The sequence below is a fragment of the Candoia aspera genome, chromosome 4, assembly GCF_035149785.1.
Source record: "Candoia aspera isolate rCanAsp1 chromosome 4, rCanAsp1.hap2, whole genome shotgun sequence".
In the NCBI taxonomy this organism is placed as follows: domain Eukaryota; kingdom Metazoa; phylum Chordata; class Lepidosauria; order Squamata; family Boidae; genus Candoia; species Candoia aspera.
This window is the reverse complement of record NC_086156.1, coordinates 46,455,266-46,472,285: the sequence shown is the minus strand read 5'-3', so window position 1 is coordinate 46,472,285 and position 17,020 is coordinate 46,455,266. Positions and strand designations below refer to the sequence as shown.

Sequence of the window (17,020 nt, the reverse complement as noted above, 5' to 3'; positions counted from 1 at the left end):
GAACTAGAGGTATGCCAAATATTTTGAGGACAAAATATTCAGACCCCAAAACATCCCATTCTGTCCTCACTGGAAATGTTATGATATTGGAACATTTAGGAAGTAGTTTGACCTTGAAACACACCATTTTGACTATGAAACAGAAGTTGGAATGAGCCATGTCAGGATCAAAGCACTTCCAGTAAGGGTCATTTCAAGATCAGGACAGGACATTTTGGGGGATGGATTGCTTTGACCACAAAACATTTTGTGCAGTTTTAATCAAAACTTTTACAGAATCTTGAAAAGATGCCTCTGTGCTTGCCTGTCAGAGATCTATGTGTGGATTTTAGTAATATAACCCCTATCTACAGATTGTTAAAAATGCTCCTTTTCTTCAAATGGTAGAAGATATATATTATCCTGAAAAATGAATGAGTTTTACTCTTTGCTGAATTGTGACTGCGGAGACCCCTCCCAGTCTAAGAAAGATCCCTCGTTTGTTTTAATGGAGGAAATGCTAGACCTTCAAGCATTCCACAGGGTACATAGGAGTTCTGCATCAGGTAATTGTCTTCTGGGTGAGTTTGTACTGTGTTGATTTGATAGAATTGTTCTTTTTATGTTTACAGGAAATAATCACTTGCTCTCCTGAGTACTACAAGTGGACACAGTATCTTTTTATTAAACTTTATGAAGCTGGTTTAGTCTATCAGAATGAAGTAAGTTTTAATATTGCTTCAAATTCATAATTTAGGTTACCTTTCAAACCTTGAGTAATTACTGCTTGTGAGACAGATACAAAGCTCAAAAGATAAGAGCCACATTCTGTAGATCCATGAAGGAAAGGAGCATGTTGCCCATCATACAGCTTAGTGAAAGATGATTACTTTTATATAAGCATTTCTCCCTCTTCATTTCAGTGTTTTTGTCTCCATTTTAACAAATGATACAAATAAATAAAACATTACAGTTAATACAACACATCAGTGAAGACAACAAAACCATAACAGAGTATCACAGGTGCCAGATTTTTTTTAAATACTTGCTAGCATCTACATTTGTGTGCCAGGCAACCCTCCTTTAAGAGAATGCTCCAAAATGGGGCACCACAGTCAAAGTTTTCTGTCCAACTGAGGATGGCTCACCTCAGAAAGATGAACATTTTGAAGATGCTGCAGTGGGAAGAGGGTTTCCAAAAATATAAGCTAGTTTCACGCATTGCACTCAAACAGAGTTTGTTTTAACCATGGTTTATTGGATGAACTGCTTAAGAGCTTGCTGTAGTAAGCCAAAGTCTATTGGCTCTTTTACCATAAGTGCTTCAGCAAAGGATCGTTACCTTGTCGTGGTGCTGGAGCTTGAGCACCTCAATGATGCCATGAGCTAAACCGTGAAGGGCCACCCAAGACGGGAAGGTCATGACAGAGAGGTCAGACTAAATGCGATCCCTGGGGAAGGTAATGGCAACCCACCTCAGTATTCTTGCCGTGAAAACTAAATGGATCAGTACAACCAGAGATATGTCGGTATACCATCGGAAGATGAGACCCCCAGGTCGGAAGATGGTCAAAATGCTACTGGGGAGGAACAGAGGATGAGCTCAACTAGCCCCAGACGTGATGACGCAGCTAGCTCAAAGCCGAAAGGACGGCTAGCGGCCGACGGTGCTGGTGGTGAACGGCGAATCCGATGTTCTAAGGATCAACACACCATCGGAACCTGGAATGTAAGATCTATGAGCCAGGGCAAATTGGATGTGGTTATTGGTGAGATGTCAAGATTAAAGATAGACATTCTGGGCGTCAGTGAACTGAAATGGACTGGAATGGGCCACTTCACATCAAATGACCACCAGATCTACTACTGTGGACAAGAGGACCACAGAAGAAATGGAGTAGCCTTCATAATTAATAGTAAAGTAGCTAAAGCAGTGCTTGGATACAACCCAAAAAACGATAGAATGATCTCAATTCGAATTCAGGGCAAGCCATCTAACATCACAGTGATCCAAATATACGCCCCAACCACAAATGCTGAAGAAGCTGAAGTAGAGCAGTTCAATGAGGATCTGCAGCACCTACTGGACAACACGCCTAAAAGAGATGTTATTTTCATCACAGGAGACTGGAATGCTAAGGTGGGCAGTCAAATGACACCTCGAATTACAGGTAAGTATGGCCTGGGAGAACAAAACGAAGCAGGACACAGGCTGATAGAATTTTGCCAAGACAATTCACTCTGCATAACAAACACTCTCTTCCAACAACCTAAGAGACGGCTTTATACATGGACTTCACCAGATGGACAACACCGAAATCAGATTGATTACATCCTTTGCAGCCAAAGGTGGCGGACATCTGTACAGTCAGTAAAAACAAGGCCTGGAGCTGACTGTAGTTCAGATCACGAACTTCTTCTTGCACAATTTAGGATCAGACTAAAGAGATTAGGGAAGACCCACAGATCAGCTAGATATGAGCTCACTAATATTCCTAAGGAATATGCAGTGGAGGTGAAGAATAGATTTAAGGGACTGGACTTAGTAGATAGGGTCCCGGAAGAACTCTGGACAGAAGTTGGCAGCATTGTTCAGGAGGCGGCAACAAAATACATCCCAAAGAAAGAGAAAACCAAGAAGGCAAAATGGCTGTCTGCTGAGACACTAGAAGTAGCCCAAGAAAGAAGGAAAGCAAAAGGCAACAGTGATAGGGGGAGATATGCCCAATTAAATGCAAAATTCCAGAGGTTAGCCAGAAGAGATAAGGAATTATTTTTAAACAAGCAATGCGCGGAAGTGGAAGAAGACAATAGAATAGGAAGGACAAGAGACCTCTTCCAGAAAATTAGAAACATTGGAGGTAAATTCCAGGCAAAAATGGGTATGATCAAAAACAAAGATGGCAAGGACCTAACAGAAGAAGAAGACATCAAGAAAAGGTGGCAAGAATATACAGAAAACCTGTATAGGAAGGATAACAATATCGGGGATAGCTTTGACAGTGTGGTCGGTGAGCTAGAGCCAGACATCCTGAAGAGTGAGGTTGAGTGGGCCTTAAGAAGCATTGCTAATAACAAGGCAACAGGAGACGACGGCATCCCAGCTGAACTGTTCAAAATCTTGCAAGATGATGCTGTCAAGGTAATGCATGCTATATGCCAGCAAATTTGGAAAACACAAGAATGGCCATCAGACTGGAAAAAATCAACTTATATCCCCATACCAAAAAAGGGAAACACTAAAGAATGTTCAAACTATTGAACAGTGGCACTCATTTCACATGCCAGTAAGGTAATGCTCAAGATCCTGCAAGGTAGACTTCAGCAGTTCATGGAGCGAGAATTGCCAGACGTACAAGCTGGGTTTAGAAAAGGCAGAGGAACTAGAGACCAAATTGCCAATATCCGCTGGATAATGGAAAAGGCCAGGGAGTTTCAGAAAAACATCTATTTCTGTTTTATTGACTATTCTAAAGCCTTTGACTGTGTGGACCATAACAAATTGTGGCAAGTTCTTAGTGGTATGGGGATACCAAGTCATCTTGTCTGCCTCCTGAAGAATCTGTATAACGACCAAGTAGCAACAGTAAGAACAGACCACGGAACAACAGACTGGTTTAAGATTGGGAAAGGAGTACGGCAGGGCTGTATACTCTCACCCTACCTATTCAACTTGTATGCAGAACACATCATGCGACAAGCTGGGCTTGAGGAATCCAAGGCTGGAGTTAAAATCTCTGGAAGAAACATTAACAATCTCAGATATGCAGATGATACCACTTTGATGGCTGAAAGTGAAGAGGAACTGAGGAGCCTTATGATGAAGGTGAAAGAAGAAAGTGCAAAAGCTGGTTTGCAGCTAAACCTCAAAAAAACCAAGATTATGGCAACCAGTTTGATTGATAACTGGCAAATAGAGGGAGAAAATGTAGAAGCAGTGAAAGACTTTGTATTCCTAGGTGCAAAGATTACTGCAGATGCTGACTGCAGTCAGGAAATCAGAAGACGCTTAATCCTTGGAAGAAGAGCAATGACAAATCTCGATAAAATAGTTAAGAGCAGAGACATCACACTGACAACAAAGGCCCGCATAGTTAAAGCAATGGTGTTCCCTGTAGTAACATATGGCTGCGAGAGCTGGACCATAAGGAAGGCTGAGCGAAAGAAGATCGATGCTTTTGAACTGTGGTGTTGGAGGAAAATTCTGAGAGTGCCTTGGACTGCAAGAAGATCCAACCAGTCCATCCTCCAGGAAATAAAGCCAGACTGCTCACTTGAGGGAATGATATTAAAGGCAAAACTGAAATACTTTGGCCACATCATGAGAAGACAGGACACCCTGGAGAAGATGCTGATGCTAGGGAGAGTGGAGGGCAAAAGGAAGAGGGGCCGACCAAGGGCAAGATGGATGGATGATATTCTAGAGGTGACGGACTCGTCCCTGGGGGAGCTCGGGGTGTTGACGACCGACAGGAAGCTCTGGCGTGGGCTGGTCCATGAAGTCACGAAGAGTCGGAAGCGACTAAACGAATAAACAACAACAAAACCATAAGTGCATTTAAGAAAACATATGTAAATAACATGGGATTCTTTCCTGAGGCATGTGATAAATTTGATTGCACAAACGATGTCATTTTTATATTACAAGAAATTCACACATTGCACTCAAACAGAGTTTGTTTTAACCATGGTTTATTGGATGAACTACAGTGGTCTAATTCAGAAAAATAATATGGCTTAGACATAACCATGGTTTATAACCACAGCTGGATTCACATGGCTTAGTACTGTATTTTGCGGGTGCATACTGATGTAATGGTTGCCTATTCTAAAACACCATCAGACTCTTAAGTAGGAATTCAAAGATATCTGATTTATTAAAGAACAGTATGCAGGATCACAGAGAAAGCTGAGAATGATGAAAGTGCGCCAAATTCAAACTAAAAACCCTCAGTGCAAATGAAATCCCTCCCCCCCGTAGAATCTTCCCAAGTTCACAATCCCAGGTGCTCCTAACAGCTTCTGATGGTCTGCGGGAAAAGTCCTTGAGCAGAGAAAATAACCCAAACACATTCCATTGTACTGATTTCACATACAGAGCTTGGTACAAGGTCTCACAGCAGCTCCCTCCCAAACAGAAACGTGCGTCAGCGCCATGGCATGTGAAACGTTACGATGTATAAACTACATTGAATCAGTGAACATGACAACTGATATAAATGATCTTTCAGGCATTCAGGTTCCCATCTAGGTAGAGAATTTGATGCAAAGATCAACTCCTTGCATTGGGCTTGGAAATGGTTTGGCAACAGTGAATTCATTTAAGAACAAGTGGAAAGTGTTTGAACTGGCCAGCTCCACTTACCAATCTAATTGCTGTGTTCTGAACTAGTAGTGTGTCAGAAATGTCTTCCAGGACAGCTCCCTAATGCCATTTTGTTCTAATTGAATCGTGAGAGTAAAGGGAGGCTCCCATAAATGCTGCTACCATACAAGTAAAATCACTTGTAAGGACTGCATGAAACACCTTTTCCTGTGGAAGACTTTCTGGTGTTTAAAGTAATTGGTTTTGTGGCCTTACAGAACAATGCCAGTAAATAGTACTGATTTCAGTCGAGGTTACTCCAGGTTCCTGGACTGCAGCTCTAATATTCCAAAAATACAATTACTTTCTAGAATCAGTCTTCTTCCACTGAAGATGTCATGTGGAGAATTTCTTGTTATATAAAAATGACATCATTTGTGCAATCAAATTTATCAGATGCCTCAGGAAAGAATCCCATGTTATTTACATTTTTTAAAAATGCACTTATGGTAAAAGAGCCACTAGACTTAGGCTTACTGCAGCAAGCTCTTAAGCAGCACTGAGTGAAGATACCAAAAGGAAAAAAAAAATGCTTTGTAAGGCATCTCTTTAGTTTTTTTAGTATAATATATATTTTATTTTTAATTTCTCTCAAATAGAGAATAAGCAAAATGTGATTTTAGCGTAGGAGAGATAAAAGTAGCTTGAGTAGCTTTAAAAAGGGATAATTGGGTGTTGCTCTGACTGGAATAAAAGCTTTTGAAAAATGATATGTGCTTCAGGGCCCACAAAGTATAAGTATTTGTGCCAGTCTCCTGTTTGAAAAGTTGCCTCAGTCACGGGCTTGCTTATGCCAGTATTCCTTCTCTCTGATTCTGGGCATCACTTAGGCAATGGTGAATTGGGACCCAGTGGATCAGACTGTCCTTGCTAATGAACAAGTTGATGAAAATGGCTGTTCATGGCGTTCAGGAGCAAAGGTGGAAAAAAAATACCTCAAACAGTGGTTCATTAAGACAACTGCTTATGCAAAGGTGTGAGTATAAATGGTTTTGGAGAGGGGAGTCAGTGCTTGGAAAATGTAAACCACAAACAAACCTGAAGGTCTTCGTATCAGTAATATATGTATAGAATTATATTGTTTTGGCCTCACTTCTTTGGTGTGTTTATAACCACTTACAAAAACAGATGCAGTTGCATTAATATCATGTTCCTAGAGCAGCTTGCTTCTCTAAATAATGTCTTTTGCTATGAACAAATGTGTTAAAATGACAGGTCATGCTAACCTAACTTTTAATAAAATTTGTTCTTTTTTGACAGTTTCTTTATATTCAGTCACAAACAAACACATTCCTGTCTGTGACAAAGATAATGTCATGCGCTGCCTACCTCTGAATAACGTTCAGACGCTGGTTTGCAAATCAGGTTCTGGTTTATTTCAGGGCAGGTACAACGTTGGTAGAAAAAAGCTGAGAGTGACAGGAGCGCGCCGGTGCGGGGTTTAAATACCCCGCGCCGGTCAGCGCCCCCTCGCTCACGGTCACGTCACCCCCCTTTGTCCCATGCGTTGCCCTGCCGTTGGTTGAGGGTTTCCAGGATCGCCCATCCTCAGGTTTCCATTCTTCTGCTGATTGCTTTCAGCTGGGCGATCCCCGTTGTATTGCCGCTGATGGCTTGGGTGGCTCCGTGATTCGTTTAGCTATTGTTTGTTAGCCGTTAATCGTTGTGGGTTGATGGCTACTTAACTTGTGCCCCTTCACTTATTTCCTTGTCATTGTCATGTGTGCCATTGCGCTGATGACTTTAGCTCAACGGCACTCATGACATACTGCCCCCTTTTCGAATAGTGTTCTCCCCCGGTTTTCTTGGTTTTCCCCGTGGAGCTGTCAAAACGCCACATTTTTTTTTTTTTTTTTTTCAAAGTTCCCGCCGGAGTAGTTGTCGCCCCTCCCTTTGCTCCTCCCTCTACCACGTGCCTTCCCAGGGTGTGTCCATGGTGCGCATGCTCGGGTTCTGACCTGGCTTGCGCATGCTCCAACCACACCCTGTTTGTTTGGCTCAGTTCGGCGAGGCGAGAGGCGTGGCTGGTCGGGTGCTGCTCAGCTCCAGGTAGGGCCCTTCTTTTCTTATTTAGAGTGCATCGCCTTTGTTGTGTCTCCTGGGCGTTGCCCCCAGGTTGCCCTGTTGACTTGCTTGCCACTCCCCCGCGGCCGGGGGGCGGGGGGAGGGTGCTGGCGATCGTTTGTCACCACCCCGTGGGCCCGGGGCGGGGGGAGTGAGTCCCGGGGGGGGGAAGGTCCACCCAAGTCGCGGGCTTGGGGGGGGCCCTTTCCCTTGGGGCACGGGAGGCGGGGGGGGGCCTGCGGGGGGGGGGTTGGTTTTGCTGACCTTGATTGCGGTTTGTCGGGGTATGCCCGGTGAAATGCTCTGGTCAGGTCAGGCGCGTTAACGTTGTGCGCCGCCACCCATTCCGGGTGGGGGAAGTGTTTCCACCTGACCAGATAGTGTAGAGTTCCTCGTTGCTTGCGGGAGTCGAGGATGTCCCTGATCTCGAAGTGGTGTTGCCCGTCGATCATTAGCGGTGCGGGCTGTGGCGTGCTTGGGTGCCATCGGGAGGTGGTTGCCGGTTTTAGGAGGCTGGTATGGAACACCGGGTGGAGTCTCCGGAGGTTGTGTGGCAGGTCCAGGCGTATTGCTACCGGGTTCACTATTTGCGTGACTCGGAACGGCCCGATGTACTTAGGCCCCAGTTTTTTCGAGGGTTGGGTTGACTTTAGGAACTTGGTGGAGAGATAGGCCATATCCCCCGCCTGGAACGTCGGTTGTTGGCGCCGGTGCTTGTCGGCCTGCTCTTTGTAAGCAGCCTGTGCCTCCTTCAGCGCCGCCGTGATTACTGGCCATGCTTCCGCGATCTTCCGTCCCCAGTCGCTGGCGTCCACCTGGGGTTCCGGGGGTTGAGGTAGCTCCGGTATGGGGACGAAGTCGCGCCCCGAGACTACTTCGAACGGGGTTTTCCCCGTGCTCGTGTGGACGGCGTTGTTGTATGCGACTTCGGCGAACGGGAGCAGTTCAGCCCAGTCGTCTTGGTGGTAGTTCGTATATGATCGTATAAATTGCTCTAAGGTGGCATTAAGAACCTCAGTGGCTCCGTCCGTCTGCGGATGCCAAGCCGTAGATAGGGCCTGTTGGGTCCCCGTCAGCTTCAGGAAGGCCCGCCAGAATTTGGAGGTGAACTGTGTGCCCCTGTCGGTCACCACACGTGCGGGACATCCGTGTAGCCTGTACACGTGGATGAGGAAGAGTTTGGCTAGTTGTTGTGAGGATGGGACCGACGTGCAGGGGATGAAGTGGGCCTGCTTTGAGAAGTAGTCCTTCACCACCCAAATGGCCGTTTTCTTCTGGCTGGGTGGGAGGTCCACTATAAAATCCATAGAGATTTCCTCCCATGGGCGGGAGGGTTCTGCCACCCGTTGCAATAGCCCCGCGGGTTTGCCTGGTGCCCGTTTGGCCCTAGCGCACGTTGGGCAGGACGCCACGTAGGTTTTTACGTCTCGCCTGAGCGCGGGCCACCAGAATTGGCGCCGTGTTAGGTGTAGGGTCTTGAGGAACCCAAAGTGTCCCGCTTGCTTGGCGTCGTGTGACCTATGCAAGATCGCCTGGCGTTGCGAGTCCGGGACGTAGATTCTGCCTTCCCCCCATGCCAGGTCTTGCGCCATCGTTACCTTGTCGGGGTTTGCCAGGAACCAGGGGTCGGTTTTGAGGGCGGCGGCGAGGTCCGTGCGCATTCCCCCTGGTAGTTGCGGTTGGCTTCTTTCCGTCGCCGGTTGTCCCGCCGTCGGCTGCGCCGTAGCGTCGAGCTGCCTCCGTGCGCCGCTTCGGGTGGTCACGGCCATCCCCAGTTGCGAGGCGGATAGGACCGTCCCAATGGTGTCTGGGGCGGGCTCTTCGTCTTGGGGCAGCCGGGAGAGGGCGTCGGCCAGGAAGTTCTTCTTGCCCGGCATGAACTTCAGCTGGAAATCAAAGCGGCTGAAGAATTGGGCCCATCGGACCTGTTTTGGGCTAAGGCGTCTAGGCGTTCGTAGGGCCTCGAGGTTCCGGTGGTCCGTCCAGACCTCGAATGGTTGGGTGGCTCCCTCGAGTAGGTGACGCCATGTCTCTAGTGCCGATTTCACCGCGAAGGCTTCTTTCTCCCAGACGTGCCATCGCCTCTCTGTCTCGGAGAACTTCCTTGACAGGTAGGCGCATGGTTTCAGGAGCCCCGTGGAGTCTTTTTGTAGCAGGATGGCTCCCAGGGAGAAGTCTGAGGCGTCGGCTTGGACCACGAACGGCCGTTCTGGGTCCGGGTGCGCGAGGATTGGCTCCGTCGTGAACAGCGCTTTCAGCTTGTCGAATGCGGTCTGGCACGCGGGAGTCCAATTCAGCACTGTGCCTGGGTTCTTGGCGCGTCGGGTGTCCCCCACCCCTTTGGTTTTGAGGAGGTCCGTTAAGGGGAGGGCTATCTCAGCGAACCCCCGGGCGAAGGACCTGTAGAAATTCGCGAATCCCAGGAAGCTCTGTAGTTGCCGTCTGTTGCGGGGCCGCTCCCAGTTTAGCACCGCTTCGACTTTTGCGGGGTCCATTTCGATGCCGTCCCCGGAGATTCGATACCCCAAATAGTCTAGGCGCTCTTTGTGAAACTCGCACTTTGTAGGCTTTGCATAGAGCTGCGCCCTTCTGAGCTTGTCGAGGACTTGCCTGACTAAGGTTACGTGTTCCTCGTGTGTTTTTGTGTAAATGAGGACGTCGTCGATGTAGACCAGGACCCCTTTAAACAGATGTTCATGCAGTACCTCATTGATGAGCTGCATGAACACCCCAGGGGCCCCCGCGAGTCCGAAGGGCAGTACCTTGTACTGGAAGGCGCCTAGGGGGCAGTTAAACGCCGTCTTCCATTCGTCCCCCTCCCTGATTCGGATGCGATAGTACGCCTCGCGAAGGTCCAATTTGGAAAAGACTTTGCCCGTGGACAGGTGGGCGAGCATGTCCTTCACCAGGGGTAAGGGGTATTTGTTGGACAGGGAAGCCGCGTTTAGGCCCCGGTAGTCGGTGCAGAGCTGTAGGGTCCCGTCTTTCTTCTCCCGGAATAAGACGGGGGCTCCGACCGGTGAGCATGCTGGCTCTATGAATCCCCTGTCTAGGTTTTTATCGATGAACTCCCGGAGGGTTGCCATCTCCTTCGGGGTCATCGAATAGATCTTTGGTCTAGGTAGGGGGACGTCGGGCAGTAGGTCGATCCGGCAATCCGTCTTGCGGTGGGGGGGTAGTTGGTCTGCCTCTGCCTCTCCGAAGACCTCGGAGAAGTCGGCGTATTGTTCTGGTAGGTCTGCTGTGGTAGCGGCGTTGTCTTGTGTGGTCGCCTCCGCTCGTCCTACCGTGGGGTTGCTTTTGCCAGCTGGTACTGGTGCTCGATACTCGCCGTCGCCGAATGTGAAGGTGCGGGTCGCCCAGTTGATCCGCGGGTTGTTTTTCGCGAGCCATGGCATCCCCAGGACTGCAATGGGCCGTCCGATGGGCGTGACTACGAACGATGTGCGCTCGGTGTGAGTGCCCATTTGCAGGGTGACCGGCTCGGTTTGTAGCGTGGCTGGTTTCCCTCCCGCTGTAGAGCCGTCCAGCTGGTGGAATGCCAGCGGCGTGGGGAGGGGGAAGCAGCGGAGGTCGAGTTTGGCGACTAGGTCGGGGTGGATGAGGTTTTTTGAGCACCCCGAGTCCACTAGTGCCGCGGCCGTGGTGGCTCCGTTGCCGGCAGAGAGTTGAATTGCTGCCAATATTACGGAGCTTTTGTCGTTTCGTTGAGGTGGTCCGCGTTGCTGTCCCACCGCCTGCCTCGCCACGCGTCTCAGAGCAAGCGGGGAGCATTTCCCGCCGGCTGGTCGGGGTCGGTATTGTCCTCTTCCCCCCAGTAAGCGTCCCAGCCCTCTTCCGGTGTCGCTGTGGCCACGGTCATTCGGCGGTGAGGGGGCGGCCCCGGGTTGGGTGGTTTGGGGCTAATTTTCGGGGCGGGCTTGGGCGCGCTGGTCGGCGGTCGGTTGGCGAAGCAATCCGCCGTCTTGTGCCCTAATTTGCCACACCTCCCGCAGGGCTCCCGGTTGAACTTCTTTTTTGGGTATATGGGGCCGGCCATCCCCCCGTGTGGTGCGGGTACCTTTTTCCCGACATAGTTTGTGTCTTCCGTGGTTGTCATAAGGAAGGTGCGGTGCGCGTGTTCGGCTTTCCCCGCGAGGTGGATCCACCCGTGTAACGTTTCTGGGTCGTCGCGGTAGAGGGCCCATTGGAGAACGTCGCGGTTGAGCCCCCTTTTGAAGATTTCCAGCAGGGTGGTCTCAGACCAGTCGCAGACCTTTCCCGCGAGGGCTTTGAACTCCAGGGCGTAGTCAGGGACCGTGCGTGTGCCCTGTTTAAGTCTCTGGAGTGCGCTTTTCGCCCGTACTTTAGCTAGGGGGTCTTCGAAGTAGTTTTTCATCTCTTTGATGAAAGCAGGGAAGGTGGCGAGGGCGGGGGAGCTGGACTCGTACAGTTGGACGTACCAGTCCGCCGCCCTGTCTTGGAGTTTGATCGCCACGGCGGCGATCTTGTCGGCCTCGGAGTCATAGGAGTGTCCGTGCCTCCCCATGAACTCCCTAGCGTTGGTAACGAAAAACGAGAGTTTTGAGGGGGTCCCATCGAAGAAGATGGGGAAGTCCTTTGGGGCCCGGGCGTTTTGTGCGGCCCCGCCTCTCGCTTCCCGGGGTGTGGTGTCGGCCGCCTGTGCCGTCTGCTGGCTCTCCGCTGGCCCGTGTGGGTTCGGTGCTTCGCTCGGGGTGTGGGCTTGTGCGGGGACGTCGTTGGGTGGCGCAGGGGGCATAAGCGCCTGGAGCATGGTCCGGAGTTCCGTCAGCTGAGCCCGCATGGCCGCGAGTTCAGCTCGTGCCTCCTCGTCCACAGCCCGCGCCGCCGCTGGGGCCGGTTCCGTTGGCGCGTCCTCGGGGGTGGGTTGCCGGTGGGGTTCATCGTCCCTCCGCCGCGGGTCCGCTTCCTCCTCCGTCTGATGGGTGTCTCCGTCGTCCTCCTCCGTGTTGAGCACCGTGGGGCTGTCGCTCCACGCCCGTTGCTGGGGTGCGATGTGGGGCGCGGGGTCCTCCGCTGGTTTCGGAAGTCGTGCTGCTCCCTCCCGCGGTCGGGTTGCCTCCGTCGCCATCTCCCCTTGGGGTTGGAGCTGAGGCTCGGGTCGGGTGGGGTGGGCGTCCATGGCTCCGGGGGTCCGCGGTGCCTCTGGCCTCGGTCGGTCCTCCTCTGTCTCTTGCCGCGCGGCTCGCCCTCCTTGCCCGCGCCGTTCCGGCCTCATCTTGCTGGTCTTCTCGCCGTCTACTCCTCCCGCGGCTCGTTGTCGTCCGGTGGGGCTCGGCGAGGCTGAGTTTATGACTCTCAGCTTTATGTCATGCGCTGCCTACCTCTGAATAACGTTCAGACGCTGGTTTGCAAATCAGGTTCTGGTTTATTTCAGGGCAGGTACAACGTTGGTAGAAAAAAGCTGAGAGTGACAGGAGCGCGCCGGTGCGGGGTTTAAATACCCCGCGCCGGTCAGCGCCCCCTCGCTCACGGTCACGTCACCCCCCTTTGTCCCATGCGTTGCCCTGCCGTTGGTTGAGGGTTTCCAGGATCGCCCATCCTCAGGTTTCCATTCTTCTGCTGATTGCTTTCAGCTGGGCGATCCCCGTTGTATTGCCGCTGATGGCTTGGGTGGCTCCGTGATTCGTTTAGCTATTGTTTGTTAGCCGTTAGTCGTTGTGGGTTGATGGCTACTTAACTTGTGCCCCTTCACTTATTTCCTTGTCATTGTCATGTGTGCCATTGCGCTGATGACTTTAGCTCAACGGCACTCATGACAGATAAACTGAATGTCTTATATCCACTAAGAGGAAATGCCTCTGCCCAGTGTTTAGGATTCTGCCTTTCCTCCATACCAGTATTTAAATGGAATAGTACCCTTCCCCCCTGATCCTCTTTGTATTATTTGCTAAAGAGCTACTGTAAAAAGAAAAAAACGGTTGGATATGATATTGGAACTATTTTTGAGAACTAGGCAATATTTGCTATTCTTCTTCCTTTGCGGCAAACTGGAAGGATTCATTAACTTGTAGAATTCAAACTGAGCGTTTAAAAAAAAAAGTGTGTATTAAACACTTGTACTGAAAGAATGTGTCCCTTATCAGTTAACATTTGACAGACACATTTAATTTATTTTGTGTGCCTTAAGTACTTTCTATGGTGGATTCAGTAATCATGATATAGGACAAATTTAATCCACAAAACAGCCATGGGTTAAATATGTGTGCCTCGCCCATCCCCAGAACTTCTGTGGAATAATGAGCATAAGACTAAGAGATTGAAGTATAGATGAAAGTCTAGATGAAGTTCAGGCATGTGCTTGCTAGTAGTGTTGAAAAGTTTATGTCTTGTTCATCTCTAAATGGAGATACCAATTATTGGACCCAACCACCAAGGTATGCCCTGGTTCCAATTACTTTTTAAAAATCTTAAACAGCTTCTAAAATTATTTTCAGTTTTGTTAGTGTAAAAACTATCTAGCTTCTCTATATTTTGCTTTTCACCTCTCAAGAAACTTGTGCTCCTTGCCTAATGTTGGAAACAGAGTTGAGACAATAGCTGGAATGTATGTTCTCAAAAATGCAGGGGAATCCATTGTTTCCCTTCTTAATAGAAATCTAAACCAGTCTCAACACCTGTTATTTTTAAACTCACTGTACACGTAACTCACACATTTTAAGAGACTTTAGCTAAATGCAGACTCCAGGTTTGAACAATAACCTCATTTTTCTCCATTACCTCCCCGCTTTAAAAATGTTGCTATTCAACATTTTACGTAATGAAGAGCCCTTTCTATTTTGTGACTGCCCTATTAAATACATTTGTTGCCCTGATGTGAATTCTGAAGTGATTTTATATGCTGAAACCCATCTTTCCCCTCCTCTTCTGTCAGAGACCTTTCCTTTGAACTGGGATTCAGAGCTTCTATCTGATATTTCTAATATTCATGGTTTATTAATAGTTTTCCATAGGATGGAAGATTATTTTTAATGATTCACATGTTGGGCTTTAAAACTGTATAAATAATGTGTCAAAAATACTGTTTTTACAGTAGAATAGTATACACTAGGAAAATCAAACTTTTTCATTTTGCTGTTAACCAAAAGATAATGGTTGATATTTTCACCATTCACTAACCAACATTTTTGTTGTCCAGTAGAAGACAATTTCACTATTCAAACTGTTTTTGAAGGGGGGTATGAGAGAGAGAGGAAAAAAAGAGAATTTGAGATGTTCTGGATAATCATCCTTTCTCTTTGCAACATCTCAGATCATTTCTCAATCTAGGTCATCACTTTGCTTGAAACACCCAGCTCTATAATTCCCTTGTCTTTCTGTCTCTTAGCAACTGGTACTGTTGACTGCCACCTCCAAACCATGTCAAGATTTCTTCTTACACTGCTAGAATTACTCCTTATAACAGATAGTTTTCTTTAAATATTATTTTGGAATGGGGGAAGGAGTAAAGGAAGGTGTTTCTGTTTTTCCTACTCCTGTCACTTTTTACATTCAAGAAGATATTTGGACTAGTGTTTAATGGTTGTTATAATTTTCATTATTCCATCTTTAATATCAAAATGCCTGATAGAAATGAAAATCTAGTTAAAATTGTCTCCCTGTTTCTACAGATGAAGGTATACAGGTTTGTACAGTATGCTTCCTTTATGAAATTAGTGTTGTTTCCTTTTACATTTATTTAGAAGCATTGTACTCAAATATGCCAATGAAACATTTCATTGAACATATCCCACATTGGATCCCCGCACTCAAGTTCCTGCCTCAAAGTGGTTATTCTGGATTCTTTCTTTACTTGGTAAAATAAGACCACCTCAACAAGCTTGGTGTTTTGGATTTTTTACTTGCACCTTGTTAACCAAATTACTGTCCTTTCTGGTGAGATAAATTGCAACCTTGCTATCTACCTTGAAGCTGAAGTTCAGTCTGTTTTTTTTATCTAGAATTTAAACTGCTTTGGGTTCTAAAAAAGGAGGATCATGCAGCTCACTCTGAAGTCTTTTGGTTTTATTTTGCCTGCTCATATAATTTTCATGTAATTGGGTGCAGATGTAACAAACCAGTCCAACAAATGAGGGTTAATTGCCCAGGAACATTTCATGTGCCTGTATATGTCCTCCTTGCTTCTCTTTTTCTTCTTTCTGTTGTTCACTGGTGTTCATTAACATTCTTTCTCTTTTAAAGCCCCAGTTTCTTGTGACATCCAAACCAGAAAACTGTGGTTTAACAAATCTTTATTATGGTCATAGACCAGCTTAAGGAGGGTGGGATACAGTCAGTTATTTACCTGGCAGGGGAGATACCCTGATCAGGCCTCCAATTTTTGTCATAGTTAATAGGGACCCTTTACTTCACACTATGAGTTTAAAAAACCAAATGAAACCATTGAAAAGTTTGGCCAAACATGGGTGTGAGAATGGAGGAAGGACAGGAAGCAGGGAGGAGAAAGCAGACACACAGTTTGTATGAGTCAATAAACCATGATTGGGGATAAATATTGTTAAATCTGAACCTGTTCTGTTTGGTGGGTATTACATTGTCGCATCTTCTTACACTAAATAGTTGAATTATGTACTGCAAAGGAGAAATCAGGTGAAATTTGACTGAATCTTTGAAGTGGAGACACATCCTTTTTAACTTCTGGATTTATATAGAGCAGCTGTCTGCTTAGCTGTTTGGAATTCAGAGCAAGGGTTAAAATGGCAAGAAACTTGTTTGCAAGGACTCAGCTGTGCCTGCTATTGATTGCTTCTTTTGTCTCATCTACTTAGCTGCTTCTAGCATGACAGCCAACTCCACTAAGAAGCAGATTTTGTCCCTTGGAGGCACGTTTTGTTCCAATGATGTTTCTTCACCTCCCCACCCCCGTTTTTCTAAAGATACTCATAGTTCCCAATGGTGCATATTGTAACAGGCACATATATAGCTACAACAGCTTTCCAGATATGCTAGGTCTGTAATGCTAGGCTGTATTCTAGTGTTGTCTCACCAGTATATATGTAAATATTCTCCATTCCATAGTGGCTGAGAAGGTTTGAGGCAATATGTAAAAATAGTCTTCATTGATATGATTTACCAGGGCCCACTTCCAATTTTGTATGAGTTGTGTCCCATTGCACATGCCTACTCCTATTTTTTTTTCACCAGTTATCTCCTCTTGGATCTATTTGTAATACTAATGAAAGAGCACTATAGAGTGCAGCATTACATTGGTACACTGATTGTTTTAAATAGATTAAATAAGGCAGGCCCCCATTAACTAGTTTAGTAGATTTTTGAATATATTAATCTACATTTGTTGGTAGTCCTTCAGGGTTGAAGAAGACACACTGTTGTGCAGTTCATTTGTGGACATGGAGGTGGCTCTGCAGTCCCAGTTTGGAAGTGCAGAGTCTGGTCACTGGACGTCCATGTTGTAGTAACTGGGTGTTATTCTGTGATGCCACTCACAGTTTTCTATTGGTTTTTGGCGGCACCTGTCTTCAAAACCGGTGGAGGCTTCATAGCACAGGGCTCGCCAGTGGGTTCTGTCAGCAGTTGCAGCTTCTAGTTCCCTTGGCTGCATGTTACAGTGGCATAGGGTTTCTTTCACAG

The 17,020-nt window shown here is 47.4% G+C and overlaps 1 protein-coding gene across 1 annotated transcript in view; it reads left to right on the top strand.

Annotated features, from left to right (window-relative positions):
- LARS2 (leucyl-tRNA synthetase 2, mitochondrial) overlaps positions 1-17,020 on the top strand; it is an 87,336-nt gene that overhangs the window by 17,092 nt on the left and 53,224 nt on the right. Inside the window, exons 6-7 of the mRNA XM_063304018.1 lie at positions 612-701; positions 6,175-6,318. Of these exons, the coding sequence (XP_063160088.1) occupies positions 612-701; positions 6,175-6,318 (234 nt within the window). The remainder of the gene's footprint in view (positions 1-611; positions 702-6,174; positions 6,319-17,020) is intronic.